At 44.1% G+C, this 16,551-nt stretch overlaps 1 protein-coding gene across 3 annotated transcripts in view; it reads left to right on the top strand.

Annotated features, from left to right (window-relative positions):
- KNSTRN (kinetochore localized astrin (SPAG5) binding protein) overlaps window positions 1-16,551 on the top strand; it is a 566,595-nt gene that overhangs the window by 158,461 nt on the left and 391,583 nt on the right. For all 3 annotated transcript variants that reach the window (XM_069637536.1, XM_069637534.1, XM_069637535.1), the window contains exon 2: window positions 3,281-3,372. In XM_069637536.1, the coding sequence (XP_069493637.1) occupies window positions 3,288-3,372 (85 nt within the window). In that variant the 5' untranslated portion in view covers window positions 3,281-3,287. The remainder of the gene's footprint in view (window positions 1-3,280; window positions 3,373-16,551) is intronic.

Raw genomic sequence — 16,551 nt, forward strand, 5'->3', positions numbered from 1 at the left:
AGAAGTATTTGATTTGTGGACACCCCTAGGCAGGATTTCTCATATCAACTACCTGTAACTTTTGGCAATTTTCCTGGCATCGAAAGCTTTCCGGCCTTGCATCATTGACAAGATAGTGTGAATATGCACGGACTATTCTGTGACTATGTTCTACATGAACGAACAGGCGGGCACCAGGGCTGCTCCTCTGGTGGATCTAGCCATCCAAATTTGGAATTGGGTAGTCCAACAGTAGTGTCTGGCTACAAGCCACATTCCGGGATGGAACAATGTTGCGGTTGATTCCCTTATTCGCCAGTCTATGGCAAACTACGAATGGTAAATCAACAGCAAACTTCTTGCTAAACTTCTCCAGCTGTGGGACACGCCATGGGTGGACCTCTTTGCCATGGCAACCAACAAGAAACTGGCAGTCTTATGCCTTTCCTCCTCTGCCGTTGATTCACCAATCACTCTGGAAGCTTAACAGTGCCTCCAACTGTACTTTCTTGTTTATAGCTCCTTGGGGGCCAGCCAGGTTCTGGTTCTCAGAGCTTCAGCGTCTATCAATATGCTACCCAATCAGGAGACTGTAGATCCCCAATCTCCTGCACCAAAGCAATCACCAAGTGTGGCACTTCTCCCCACAATCCTTCAACTTGGCAGCCGGGTGTCTGAGTTCAAGTCCTAAGCGCAGTTTAACCTTACGGAGGATAATATGCGCAAAATCCAGTCGGCACGTAAGCCTTCTACAAGAGCGCAGTACAAAAGTAAATGGCTTTGTTTTTCTCATTGGTGTCTTGCTAAACAGCTTGATCCTCGACATGCTTCTATTGACTGTACCTTATCTTTTATTTCAGACCTTGCAGCCTCCGGCATCCCCGTCTTGTTGCGCAGAACTCATCTGTCACCCATTGCAGCTTATCTTTCTTTATATAATTGCTCTTCTATAACAAACCCAGTAATCGAGAAGCATTTTGCAGGTCTCCTTCACCTCTTTCTGCCGGTCAGGCCTCCTCACCCAAAAAGTGATTTAAACATGGTCCTTGCCTCTGTCGCAAGCCGTTTGAACCACTGGCCACTACGAAGATCAAGTTTCTCTCCTGGAAAGTGGCCGCCTTAATTCCAATAACATCTGCGAGAAGAATAAGCGAGCTCCAACCTCTGTCGAACACCTGTTCTTGCCCTTCCACAAAGATAAGGTTGTGCTCCACACTCATCCTTCCTTTCTTTCCAAAAATGTTCTCTGAGTTTCACATAAACCAGTCAATCTCCCTCTCCGGTTTTCTTTCCTAACCCAGTTTCGGATGCGGAAATGGTGCTCCATAGCCTGGGTGTCAGAGCTCTGAAGTTTTATCTTCAAAGATTTCAGAAGTTCCCCGCAACTTTGCTACTTTTGGGCACCCAAAAAGGAAACCAGCTTCAATTTCTCAATGGATCGCTTTCTCTAACTAAGAGGCTTACACAGTTCAAGCATTCAGCCCCCAAAGGGCGTTCATGCACAGTTGGTCCGTGGCAAAGCGGCCGCTGTTGCCTTGCAGAAATATGTCCCTTGGGAGTCCACAACAAAGGCTGCGTGGGCTTCTCCCTCAGCTTTTTGTATACACTATTGTCTTGACTTGAGCTTCCGGGCTGATGCCCAGTATGGCCGCAGTTATTAAAAATCTGTTCCAGTAAGGGACATTTCCATCTTCTCGTTTCTATGGCTAGTGTTTGGGAGTCTCCCAAAAGGGCACAGGATGTAGGAGTAGAACAAAGGCACTCCCTGTAGTGACTACCTTATTCTTAGTCCATAGTCCCTTCCTCCATACGCACGCACTCCCGCCGCCTTCCCGTCTAAAAAGTTTCCTCTATTTGCTAATGGCCCTTCAACTTTGGCAATAGAAAAGGACAGAAGGGCGATACGTGGGATGGAGCTTAGGAAGGCGGAGCTACAGCCACGTGTGGTGCCCCACGTGAAAATAAAAGGACAAAAAGTCGTTTTTGATGTTTCAAAGTGCCCCGGTCCTGTCGCAGTGGACAGAATGTCCCAAAAGTATAGAGGTAAGGGGACTATTGACTAAGAGTAAGGTAGTCCCTACAATGAGTAACTTTGTTATTCTGCCTCCCATACGCCCCTCTTCATACCGCTCTCTCTAGCTATCTTTCATCACTTTGTTTACCGATTGTTATTACACTGACACAATAAGATGCCATCATAGAAATATGCACCTCAAATATGAGTAAACAAATTCCAATACACAACCCACATATCCCTTTTTCACAGCTCTCCTATTCTTAGGAAGGTCCAAAAATCGAGGTGGCCAAGGTGCTTTTTCATTCTGGCTGCAGTAGGATTGCGGACCACGGCTTAAGTCGCCCTCTCATGTTTAGTGGATGCGCAGTATTCCACTGCCACCTTACGGCTTTTAATATTGCTTGACCTTAAGAGATGTAGGAGATCCATCTGTGATAACTAGGACAGGAGTAAGAATTGCACTACATTCATATTATGGCATTCAGAGCCTGGCCCCACGTGCCTTGCCACACTTAACAGTGAGATCACCCAGAGAAGGCACCCCAATTTAACCTGGATAAACGGCTTCCTGACCACCTTTTTGTGTACTTGAAGCCTCCGATTCCACATATACCCATATGTTTCAAATGTATGCCAATCTTGGGGCTCCGTGGGTTTCTCTCTCGTGCTTCCCTTCTCGCCCGCTCTCCTTCTTGCCCCCAATTCGGACAGCCACAGGATTTGGATGTGCAGATAAAATGGCTGTAACATCAATCACTCAATTAGCCCTGCGGAGAATCTTAGGTGGGTTAGTCGCAAGTATGCACATTGACCTTTTGCAACACAGAGACATCCTAAGAGAATGGTATTTCAAGAGTAACTATTTCAATTTGCATTCTAGTAGTCGCCTCACCTCTCCACATGCATACAGCACCCCATTTCCTACTAGACAGTGGCCAGCAGCACGTTTAAAAGAGCTACTCCCAGGCATGAAAAGTCACTTGCTCCCTCGATTTATCCCCATGGACCCAGCACATTTCTCATTTATCACTCTAAATTCTGAGCCCCAGTACAATCATTGCCCTCTGTGTTGGATCTCGGTGATGAATGTGCCTGTGCTAGATCAGTATCGTTTACTGACTTGATGTGTATATCAATGGGCTTTGGGAAGTGAGGACGTGATGGCTAGGCGTGCTGGCAGCGAGGTGACGTTATGAAACCTAATGTGACAAAGTGCGACTGTATACCCCTGAGTGTATGTAGCTCATTTTTTTGTCGTGCTGTGACATTTTATTTTCATTTTAGGGACTGCATGGAGTGTGCTGAGATGGACAGATCTAAAATTCCGGTCTACGGTTCACAATTGCACAACGCACCAGGAAAGCAGCACTTAGCAGGTTGGTTAGACGACTCCATGGCAGACTCCATGTCAGTCAATCTATTGCAAAAGCATAACATTTGTTTTAATTCAATATTTGGTTTTGTATTTATCATCCCTTAATTAAAGTGTTCCAGCAGAGATTACGGATTCTGAACATCAATCCCTTCCTTTCGTGCAGTGTTTGTTGTCATGTAGTGCATTAAATGTGTTTGCTTTCTCCTGTCAATACTGAATAACATAATATGCCATGTTAATTGCTTTTAAGCAAGGCAAGTGTGGGACAAAGAAGGGGAGGGGTACTTCAACCATGTCTGTAGATGGAACTTAAATATCTAAGATCTGAACCCTTCTTTTTTAAAAAAAACTTTTTTTGGGTTTGCTAGATTCTGAAAAATAGTGTGGCCACCTTAGTGAAAAAGCATGCACTGGATCGTTATGCCATGAAACCCCGTGCACCGGGCGCGTATTTTCATCTGCTAAATAATTGAGGAGAAGCTCATTTTAAACTACTCTACCTCGGCTTAAAGTAGGGATTTAACAATGCATGTTTTTTTTTCCCTGGTGGGATTGAGGGGGTGGTGCTGCACTTGGATCTGTTTTTGTACTTCGTGGAAACATTAACTGTATCCACTTGGCTATCACATAATACAATCCCCTGCATGGCGTGCACCATTCTTAAGGGTCGTTCCTCTATAGCTAATCTGTAAGTGGTTTATATACAAAACTTGTTCTGTTTGGCAGTCTTTTTTTTTAAATGTATTTTTTATTGTGCATTTGTTAACATAAATTTTAGGCACCATTAAAAAGAAAGACACATACATATTTCTAATTCATTACACTCCCCTTTAAATATAATAAAACGTTGCTAAAATATGTATTACATCAGCAGTTTATCGATCTTCGCAAAAGTAAAAATCACATCACATCACTTCACAGCATAGTATACATGCTCACTATGCACTCGGCCAACCATATTAACCATAAGATCACCATAAAATTAATTGAAACCAATTTATACTGAATGGCCTATGCTATTGCACTAAGCTCAGGGGTGTGCGGGGTGAATGAAGACTGTGAAATCAATTTGTTAGCCAATTTGGACTAAACATTAAGGCAATCTTCTACCAGTTTCCCTGCTTCATTCCAAATATGGTATCCGGCACTGGTAATCACCAGTGAAATGGCCCCTGTAGATGTGTTCCAAAATTAGTCTTCGCTCACATGATATACATGAAACAAAGCATGGATATCCTTTTTAATAATGCATTTTAAGGTTAGCGCATTGAGTCAATATGTGGCATGATGTCTCAATCGCTTTATAGCGTAGTCACCATGACCTTTCAGCTTAGGGGATATTAGACCATCCACCCACATACTAATGAGTTGGTGAAATACCTAATTGAAGATGGCTCATAATTCTACTAAGATCAATTTTTTGCAGAGTTAGATGAGATAGGGACAGGGTTTATTAATACTAAAACCCTGTCGAATATTTTCAAAATATCTTTTTTTACCATGTAGATAGCAGATGTTATGTGCCCTATCCCAGACCTGTGTCTTCTGCTTCAATTTACTCGACATATCTGGAACTATATTATCAGCAGCTGATGTTAAGTCAGTGTCAGATCTATATTATCGAAATGTGTACATGCAGTATTTTTAATGCAGACATAAATGGATTTAATCATGTGGCTTGATACCATGATGAAAGTAAACCCATAAGAGTGAAGCTATTAATGGAGGGGGTAGTTCATGAAAGATACAATTTACACCTTATTAAGCACCAGTTAGACCGCAACGATTGTATTCCAATTCACAGCGGAGGGCCTCCACTGGTACAGCACTCGGGCCCCAAGAATGGACCTAAGGCTCTCCCCCTCCAAATTGTCCAGCCAACCTACATGCATTTCAGCAAGCGATTCGAGTCCATACTGGTGGTGTAGATGGTCAGTAGGCCTTCAATATTGTTTGTCCATATCCAGCCAAAAATAGTTTTATCACTGTCCCATTTCCGCATCATTTTGCTCTTGCTCTATTCTTTCTAGCTAATATTACACTTCCTCCTCCCTCTTCCCCCCCTCCTTCTATTCAATTTCCTCCTTCTATTCTCCCTATTTCTAACCATGCTCGTAATCTTGGCATTTATTTTGACTCTTGCCTCTCCTTTACTCATATCTGCCTCACCTCTCGGGCATGTCGCTATCATCTTTTTAACATCCGTAAAGTTTGTTCCACTCTCACCTTCCATGCTACCAAACTTTTAATCTCCTCCCTCATCTTTTCTATTGTTCTTCTCTCTTCTTTGGTCTCCCCGCTTCCCACCTTGCCCTCCTCAAATCCCTTTATCACTCTGCCATCCACACCCTCTGTCTTCTCTCTCCTCATGACTCCATTTCCAACTCACTTTCTCAGCTAGGATGGCTTCCTTTCCATTCCCAATTTAAATTTCACTTCCTTTGTCTGGTCTTTAAATCTCTTCACGACTTTGCTCCACCTTACCTCTTCTCTTATTTTACACCCCCTCTCGCTCCCTTCGTTCTGCTGACCTCTTCTTACTTTCAGCTCCCCCACCCCCTTGTGCCTCTTCTCGTTTCTGTTCCTTTCAGCTCCTTGCCCCCTTACACTGGAACTCCCTACTTTTCTCTATCCGTCCCCCCCCTTCCTATTCTTCCTTCCGCTCCTCACTGAAATCTCCTCTTCTTCATTCCCCTCCCTGATCCTCTTCTCCCTCTCACACTTCTTTCCCTCTTTCTTGTACCCTTCTCTGTGTTCTCTTTATCTTCCCCTTCTCTTATAAATCTCCCTTCTTTCTACTACTCACTTTACTCACTACTCTCTCTCCCCCTCCCTCTTTCCCAACCCCTCCTCCTCTCCTCTTCTTTCTCATATGTTAATTGTTCTACATGCTGATTTTCTGGTTTGACTCATGTTTACCATTATTGCTTCTACTGTTCCATGTGTATTGTATATTTTGTTGTTCATTGTAAAGCGGCTTGGATTAAGGCGCTATATAAAACAATAAATACAAATACCACGTACAAGATATATATATATCTGTCCACTACTTCCAAAATAGAAATGTCGAGGTTCCAGATGAATGTATTTTCAGCATTATTTCTACCACCGATCACCATAACCTTAGTTTTATTAATGTTGACCGTTAAGTGGTTGGTGGATGCATAATTCTCCAAGGCATTGATGGAACGTTGCCGCCAAATCTGTGTGGAGTCCATAAGCACGGTATCCTCAGCTTACATTAACAATGAAATGAGCTGAATTTCAATACGAGGTGGAAAATTGCAAATCTCTCCTAAGACTCATCTAGGTCAGAAACGTATAGATTGAATAACAGTGCTGCTAAAACGCACCCCTGTTTCAGACCAACGTTAGTTCCAACCCGAGTTGAAACGTCTCCCTCTTGGTTTAGACATATAGCAACTGTAGTGCCTTCATATAGGGCCATAATAAAATGGAGAAGCATAGAATCCAGACCCCACTTTTGTAATGTAGACCACAGCAAAGGCTGGGAGACTGTATCCGAGGCCTTGGTGAAGTCCACAAAACATATTTAGTACCCGGCGAGGGGAGTGTGGTGGCCTCACAGCCAATGGGGAGGCTCAGAATGCGGGCGTTGCCACACAGTAATCCTGCTGCCCTGAGCCGCCTCCCGGCCGGTGGCCGCCATCTCCCCTCGCTGGGGAATCGCTTAAGTCTCTCACTCCCTTCCCCCATCCACTGAATTCCCTCCCCGCCCCCTGCATTTACCTTCTTTTTTGTCTATTTCGAGAGCGGTCGTGCTGGGAACACCTGCGTCCCCAGCGCGTCCGCTCCCGTTCTGCAACAGGCCGTCCTGGAAAGGAAGAACCCTTCTCCTTTCCATGGTGGGCATTATTATTATTATTATTATTTTTTTTTAATGCCCGCCATTGGAAAGGGAGAAGGGACTACATGTAGTCCCTTACCCCTTACCATGGTGTCCATTTTGTTTGTTTACTTTTTTCACTTATTTTCAATGGCTGCCATGGAAAGGGAAAACTGACTTCGTTTTCCCTTCCTTGGCGGCCCTTTTTTGACATTTTTGTTTGTTCCGAAACGCCAGAGCTTTTCGGCATAGAGAAAAAAATCCCTTTAGTACCCGGTCCAAAAGGCTGGGGTACTAATGGCAATCGGCCCATCGCCTGCAGACCATTACTGCATAAGGGAAAGCCCCTGGGCTACGCTCAGGCCCCGGGGGCATTGCCTTATGCGGTAATGGCCTGCAGACTCGGGGCTTATGGCCTAAATATAATTTCTGCTTGTTCACCAGGGCCTCTGTAGCGAGATATTGTAATGTGCTGTGGGTCTTTATTAAGCCTTCATGAACTTTTTTGCGACGGCCACAAATTTCATCCCAGTTATTCAGTTTTTTCAGAAGTTCTGAGACAAAAATCTTGGAACTGATATCCAGCATCGCCAGCAATGTGCAGTTGGAGGTTTCCGACATGTTACCTTTTTTGTGCACCGGCACCAATACAGACTCACTCCAACTACTAGGGATGCTTAGCACAGATATATTTCAACCAGCGTTCCAGTATTCCTGCCCAGTAATCTGGGTTTGAGTTGTACACAATATCGGGGACTAGATCAGGTCCAGGGGCTATAGAGGACCGTAGTTCAACAATAATCCCTCTTATGTCCTCAGCATCAAAGTCTGGGATTGATGAACTTTTGTTTAAAACGGTCATCGTTCGGCACATCGAGGTTTCCTCAGAATATGAGGATATGTACGTGAGCCAAACTGTGTCTTGATTTATTTGTCCATAGAAATAGCGTTGGTAATAGGACCAGAACCTTTTATTGTCATTTGTGTGCAATTGCTTAAATATGAATTTCCAATTGGTGCTATGTAGGGAGTGCCTATGATGCTGAAGCCAATTTTTATATTTGGTATATACTGTTGTTAATGCAGCACTCTTTTCAATGTCAGGCATGCCCTTTGTCCTATTAACCTCCACTCTGTCCTTACAATATTGCTTTTTCCTATTGTGGATTAGTACATCGAAAGGGCCTCTGCCTTCACAGCACTGCTGTTTTAACAGCAGTGTTTAGTAGAAGCGAATAAAGATTGCATGGTCTTTTGCATGTCCCAGTTGTGATGAATTAGCAAGTTTTCATCCACTCCTTGCCTAAACAGACATGTATTCAATTTTGCCATATTTGCAACTGACCACATTAGACAATTACCTTGGTTGGGTACAGTGACACCATTGTATGCTCTTATTTTGTCTGGATTTGTGATTGTCTCCCAGATGAAAAGACCAACTCAAGAGCACATGATCACTAAGTAAGGTGGAAATGTAGGAGATGGCACTACTATCTGCCCAACGTAGTCCAGGCAGATATGTGTTTAGCCATTAGACCAGGTCGTTTTAAATTGGACACCTCCAGACGCCCGGGCATTAGGGCACATACAATAATGTGCCTCCAAACAGACGCCCCAGCCAGACAACTTGTAACTAGGTGCAAAATAAACTGTATCCTGGCTAAGTGCGTCATTACCTTTGCCCATTATTTTACCTCTTTGCAATATGGGCACCATCTACTCATTGAAATCGCCTGCCACTATTACCTGCTACCAGGATACTAATAATACAAACATTGCAATATTGCCACATTTGTATCCCTATTTCGAAGGGTAAATTCTGATCTCAGAGGTTCATATGTTTATAATCGAGATGTGGCGATAAGTCTGGGATGTCAACAATGGCAGATAAAATGAGGCGAAACATTGTTGGTAACATGGGTTTTGAGCCCCCATTGCCAGGCCGCCCATCTGTCGGCTCCTCAATCTATGGGAGGCAGGGTTGCAAGTGATGTTAAAGCCATCAATAGAACATTTTACAGTAAGCCAGGTCTCCTGTAGGAGAAAAGAAATCATTAGTTGCCAGCAATGCCAAGCCTTCAGGTCTTGACGTGAACAAATTATATCCTCGGGTGTTCCATGCGGCCCATTTGCAAGTGTTTGTTTTGATAGGTCAAGAAGTAAAAGTGTCAGGAATCCATTGATTGGCGCTTCTTTGATGATCTTAGGCCAGACTTGTAAGTGCCATAGTAGCCAGCAAGCTCAATCGACAAAAATTAGGCAAGGATATCGCTCATGAGTATAAGATTAGGTTGACCAGCTAACAATAATGTGTTACCTTTTTTCTCTCTCGCCCTCTACTAACATAACATCACAACAACGTACCCCTTGGTGACCTAACAACATTATATCATTGTATGTCGATATTTTACTTATGTCTTTATACTTTCCAGTCTTTGCTTGGGATGTATACTTACCATAACGCATACTGGTCTAACGATGCTTATGTGGATTATGGTCATGCAAATGGACTAATTACTGATAATGAATCATGATTATTGGATCTAGCTTAAAGATCATACTGGCCCTGATCCAGGACAAATTCTGTCTGAAATGCATTGGCCCTGATATGCATTTGCCAACTACGATTGAATATTGAATTGCACATTGAAGACTCGCAATCAAAGAATATCGAGTCCAATATCTTTTGAACACTTTTAATGTATATTTTTTTTAGACAATTATTTAGAATATTATACAGCACAACGTGGTATATGGGAGTGCATCCCACACCGTTGGTTTTGTAGCCAAGGTCTTGTCTTTTTTTGCTAAATTTTGAGTGCTCTAGACAGGGGAACCTTTTTAAGTGGTTTGCACCGCACACAGCGAATTTAACAGGATTGAAATCATTCTATAACACGCTGATATAAACATAGGCTGTGCATACTCATCACCCTGGAATAGTTGACTAACCTGCCATTATCATGTCACTCGGAGGAGGAGCAGCTGTTACAACTTGAAGACTTTGTTTTAAAATCTCTCCACGCAAGTAAAGTATGGCACCAACAAACCGCACAAACACATGTTTTAATTAGAGTTGTTCTTTAGCCATACTCGAACAGAGAATAAAAAGTGCATCAATTGAGGCCACTCCCGCATTATTGGAGGAAGATGGTGGTGATTGAGGCTCCGGTGTCGAAACCCTACCAGAAATGTTAGGGGGTTTAGAGGTATCAGAGTCCAGTTCACTTTCACTCTCACTGTGCACGTAACTGAAATAGCTCGAGGAAGATGTCATCTGCTCGAGATCCGGGGGCTGGCCGACAGAGTGACAATAATATTGTCATAATTCGATGAAGAATTAAAAACACTGTTGGCCTGACCCAGCGAATTCCTGCATAAGTACAAGCATACATTTAGCAGTGAATTGTTATCGATGTTGCTATCGATACAGAGTGACTGTGCCAACTCCCACACTTAAGTCTTTTCGTTAATGGTATTTATCGGTGGGACCATGGGAGTTTGAATTTCTGTGGAGGTTGCAGGGACATAAAAACCTGTGATTTTACTCTGGCCCGCCTCTGGTCCCTCCTGCTTATCCTTCTTGGGACAGTGGGCACCATTAAGATTGCCCCGCGAGTGGCCTGTGTGGCCGTTTCGCTGTGCAACAACTAGCGCTACGCAAGCTGTATTTCATGCTGCAACCTGATTTCATGATTATATACAGTTTTTGTGTACGGTACTCACCAGACTTTCCCAGATGAATTAGGATGGTGAGAGTGATCAGTGGGCAGCTGTGCATCCCCAGTAGACCACAGTAAACCACTCTCTGCGCTGCAAGGCAAGTATGGTTTAATTGTCTTGGCCTCAGGATGGCAGGCTGCAGCTCCTCCTCCAAGTGAGATGGAAGGCAAACAACGAACGTCCGCAGTAATAAGCAGTAAACCACCATAGTGAACCACTCCACGACTACTCTCTACGCCTACCAACAGCCGAATCTAACAAACGCATTGCATATATACTGTCGTGACTGCCTGTGGTTTAGGCGTGGCTACGAGCCCCTTCTCTCCACCTCTTGCTAGGCTGTGACAATTGACCCCTTGCCATCAATCATTCATGTCTAAAATACCCTAGGCGGTGTCCCAGCGCTTAAGGACAGGCAGGCCCAGGCGTTAACATAATTAAACATATACACTGTGGGAATGAAGGTTCTCGCTCAGAAATGACCACCTTACTTGTTGCATTTAAATATATACTTGAAATTGCGGACATTGCTGGTACTCCAGGCATCTGCATAGTTCAGCTCTGAACCGAAAACTGGTTGCTTCAAGGCGCTGCATGTCGTGAACATTCACGATTCAATGTCTAAAGCTGAATAGGAGAGAAAGTACAAGTATTAGCTGCAGTCCACAGAGTGAACCAGTTGGCAAATGTGTTCTAATGGACATATTGAGCGTGGTCGGGCCTTTTCGCAGGGTTTTTGTAACAAACAGTGACTGCAGAGAAAACGGTATTCATTCCTGTTTATCGTGAGCTGTCGAGAGGAGAGTGCATGGACTCTTCGATTGTATCTTCAGAGGCTAGGAGTGATGCAATCTGTTTGACCACTGCAGAGATGGCCTGGGTGAATTAAAAATGAACCCACAACATATAACTTGTGTACCTAAGTGATCAGGGTTGGTTCTCCAATTTTAACATTACAACAGGAGTCCTTGAACTGTACGAGATATGAACCATTTGATAAGCTATGTACTTGATTGGAAAAATGCAATTGGTGTAACATGGACTGTGCATTCAGTGTTATTGTCACAGGAATATACTTGTGCAGCATTTGCTCAAACTATGCGAGTGGCACCTTGGCATTTAAGTAATGAGTAGTGTGTCATTTCATGACTTGAAGGTGAAATATACGCATGTGACTAAGGCAATACGTAGTCCTCCTTAATCCAAGGGTTATTAATAAAATGCACATTACCCCAGAATGCAGTTCCTCACAAATCATGTAATGTTTATTTTGAAGGGGTATATTTAGAACGCCATGCAAAATCCAATCAGTCAATCCCGGTACCTAGGCAGATGATGCTACAAAACCTCTCGTAAGTACACTAAGCAACAAAAAAAATACAGCCTGACATTGCCTGCGTATTGCAACCTTGGACAAGTTATATGCATTTATCTGTTCTGGCCATGAAATCACATTCCAATCTGGTAGTCATCTACTAAGAGTGTCCAGAATGTCTGTACTTAATGCTGCTTCTTGGTCGCTTCTAATTATAGAACGTCATTTTGAACCAATCCTACTACATCTATAATTATATCTGAAATGAGGCAGCTCCCAGCCTTCTTAAGATGTCTTGTTAGCTTTATTACCAGATTCACAGGTATCTTTACAAGTAGTTACTTAAGTTACATATAGGATCAGAACACTGGTGGCCCATCACCAAGGCAGAGGGCTAACCAACTGACCAGGCTAGAACCTTCATCCATACATTCCAACACTCGGGCATAAACACTCCACGTGACATCACAACATTCCATGTTGCCCAGGCAAGCCATACACAACACATCTCCCTCCTTTGCATTGGCACATCACACACAACACAGTACTACACAACACATCTCCCCTCTTTGCATTATCATAACACGCACAAAAAACTACTGGACAAACCACCACTCACTCCTACACACCCCATTGACACCGACTCGCATCACCAGGGCATGCACAAAACCTGTGAACTTCCACTCTCAACACACCTGATGCACTGGCCAGGCACACCGGATCCATCGACACAAGTCACTGGAACACTCTGGACCCTGATGAAGATGGAACGAGTCGCAAATGAACACAGTACAACTAAGCATAGCTGTTTGGTGCAAGAAGACAAATGGACGTGGTGCAAGACCACTAAGACCAAAGTACATGTGTGAACCCGCATGACTATTACACACACACGCACACGCCTGGCACTCGCACGCCATCAGCACAACCCAAACTCATAAATATGGCACGCACCAACACACACCTTACCTGCTGACCTGGCACTCACACCATCAGCTCAACTAAACTAAGTATTCCAGCATTCCCCAACACATGCCTTACATGCTGACTTGGCAAACATATACCATCAGCATAACCAAACTCATGCACGAAACTTAAACCTACAAATGCCTTATGTACTGAAGAGGCACTCACACACCATCAGCACACCAAACTCATACACCTGGCACACGCTCCCACAAAGCTTACCAAGCAACATGGAGACGCTACCTCCAAAGTAACCTCATGGCATTTACTTCCACACGCATTCAACAGCCGAACTAAAAGCATTTCCTAGTCTAACTTCACTCCCATGTTAAAACACAGAAAAATACAACTTTTAACTTTTACATTTTACCACAAATTCATGCTGCAGTATACCATACATTTGCATTTGTTGATGCCTACTTTAGAACATTATTTTGTACTTCAAACCATCCTTTGTTAAGCACCCCAATCCGAACTTGTAGTCTGTGTACCTAAGTGTCCATGTTGTATCCTTGCAACGTCCCCTTCAAAGCCTCAAAGAAGAAAAAAATACTTTCTCATGTATATCCCCACTTTGCACCACACCCGACATTTGTTTACTGCTAAAAGTCCATGTCGCAATTTAGCGACCTAAATGCTGAAAATCCTCAAGCAGTTGATTCTAGTCACCTCACACTACCTATTTGTCAACAACACACCCATCCCGGTCCAAACCCCTGCAACAACATTCCATGTACTTCCTACTCGCTTTGCACTTTGGCCACACAAGTCATTATTCACCCTCACAAATAAATATGTTCCTCAAATGAAAATGTTGACCTTCCATACCAGAGAAAACATTTCCGATCCATACCAGAAAGTACCAACCAATTAGGGGATCGGACAGGCACAAAATACCGATATCCATGCCCCCAATAACAAAGAATACCAGAGATAGTATAATATTATATAATATGACACTTATCTCTGACAGAGAATACCAGAGATAAGCATCAGGTTTGTCCACATCTCGCCAAATACATCTTGCCACAATATAATATACTTTCCTCTCACACCATGAGACGCTTGACGTCTTGCCCGCAGCTCATAGTCCACAAGATGATCCTCTCGTTCAATCTCCTTATATCTGCACTGTGCAATCACCACCAACCGCACCCAATTAGGTTTTCCAAAACAGTTCTGGCAGGTAATTGCCCAACCTGCATATCCAATAGACGCGAGCAAATTATGAAATTATTCCTCCTGGTACTCGCAGAGCGAATTGAACTTTCCAATTCCCCAATGCGAAGTAGGTGGTGTATCGACTGTCGAGACCGTTTCCTTTCCGGTTGAAAATATCACGTGACACCATCACGTTGGACTTGTCAGGCAAGTCCTTTCCTCGACCGCTGGGCACGTCTCCCAACCTACTGCCATTACTGCGTAACCCAGGCCGTTTAAGTTCCTCACTCCGGAGCGTTGGGAGCGCTGCGCTCCACTCGACCGCCATCACCCCCAGCAGGCACTATGGCATCATCAGATACAACTTTGCAACGGAGCACCACAGAGCATCACAGAGCTCCTGGTGACTAACTGTCTTCATATATGGCCAGCGTAGAACGAGGTACAACTAGCGATTTTGTTCAATAACGTGCTGCCATGGTACACTTTCAAAGATAGTTTTGTTTCTTCAAAGCCACAACTCCATAAAACACAAAACATCAACTTTACCACGCTGCCGATTTTCCATTTACTTTAACACCAGTAGCTCCCATGTGCTGCTTCTCCCTTCAGCCCTTGACATGACACTGTACACCGCTTTTGACACAGCATTCCCTCCAGTTCATGTGGACTGCTTCCCTTTCCAACTTATGTGAGCATCTTTCCTCTCTTTCATTGCTGGGGCTCAGCCTTTCCTTTCATCGTCTGGCCGAGCTCCCTCTCCAGCCCCCCGGGACTCAGCTCTCCTTGCTGCTTATTAAATGCTGATCCTGCCGTTTTGGGCCATCTTACTCCACCTTTGCCACCCTGGGTGATGGGTCTTACTTCTTATAGGGGCAATGTTGTCCTTTTGCTTCTTCCTGCAACCCCCGCAGCAGGTTTACCAGCTTTCCATGCATAGATTCTTCTTTGAAAGACCAGCTTGTCGCCAATGAAATTGCGACCCAGAGAAGTGTAGGGATAGCTTCCCACAACAGAAGTGTAGGGATAGCGTCCCGCAGAAGAGGAGGTATAGCGTCCTATAGACTTGTAGGGATAACTTCCTGCAGAAGTGAAGGGATAGCATCCAACAGACTTGTAGGGATAGCGTCCCACAGAGTAGGGTTAGCGTTGATATTGATATTTTATTTCTATCGCGCTCGTACACAAGTGTTCCGTAGAAGTGTAGGGTATAGTGCCCCTCTACAGAAGTGTAGGGTATAGCGCCCCTCTACAGAAGTGTAGGGTATAGCGCCCCTCTACAGAAGTGTAGGGTATGGCGCCCCTCTACAGAAGTGTAGCAATAGCATCCCGCAGCAGAGTAGGGATATTGTCCCTGAATTGTTTTTTAGAGTTGCATCTCTCTATAAAAAGATGCATGGTGTGGATGTCCCGTGTGAATGCCTTGTGTTTGTGTTCCCCGTGCTGGTGATGGATGTGGAGAGGAGTGGGATGTGTTGATGTGCTAGTTTGTGTATTACTGGAAAGGGAGGAGATGTAGTATGAAGCGCGTGTCTGTGTATGTCAGAGCCTGTGAGATAGCTTCCAGTCTTCTTAGGATTACTTGAGCGTTTGTTACAGGTACTTAAGTTATCATTCCAGCAGGTTACATAGGACAAACCAAGACACATAGATCAGGACAAACACCGCACCCACTACCCAGGCAGGGGACCTTCCAACTGCCGGGGCTAGCAACCTTCACTCAAGCATTCCATGTATCACAAGACAACATTCCACATGACATCACTGACACTCCATCAAACCAAGGCAAGCACATCACACATTTATGGATCTGTTTAATCATGGAGGCTGTCCACATACCAAACTCCTTCTGTCCCTCCAACGCCCACCTAGTCTGAGATGTACCCGCCTCCAGGTTACAAGGACACTCATTTTCCCATCCTCATCGCCAATGAAATGAGGCAGCTCCCAGCCTTCTTAAGATGTCTTGTTAACTTTATTACCAGATTCACAGGTATCTTTACAAGTAGTTACTTAAGTTACATATAAGTTACATATAGGACAATAACACTGGGGGCCCATCATCCAGGCATTGGTCCAACTAATTGACCATGCTAGAACCTTCATCCATACATTCCAACACTCGGGCATCACCACCCCACGTGACATCACAACATTACTTCTTGCCC

The sequence above is a fragment of the Ambystoma mexicanum genome, chromosome 14, assembly GCF_040938575.1.
Source record: "Ambystoma mexicanum isolate Mex_15411 chromosome 14, UKY_AmexF1_1, whole genome shotgun sequence".
Taxonomy (NCBI): Eukaryota; Metazoa; Chordata; class Amphibia; order Caudata; family Ambystomatidae; genus Ambystoma; species Ambystoma mexicanum.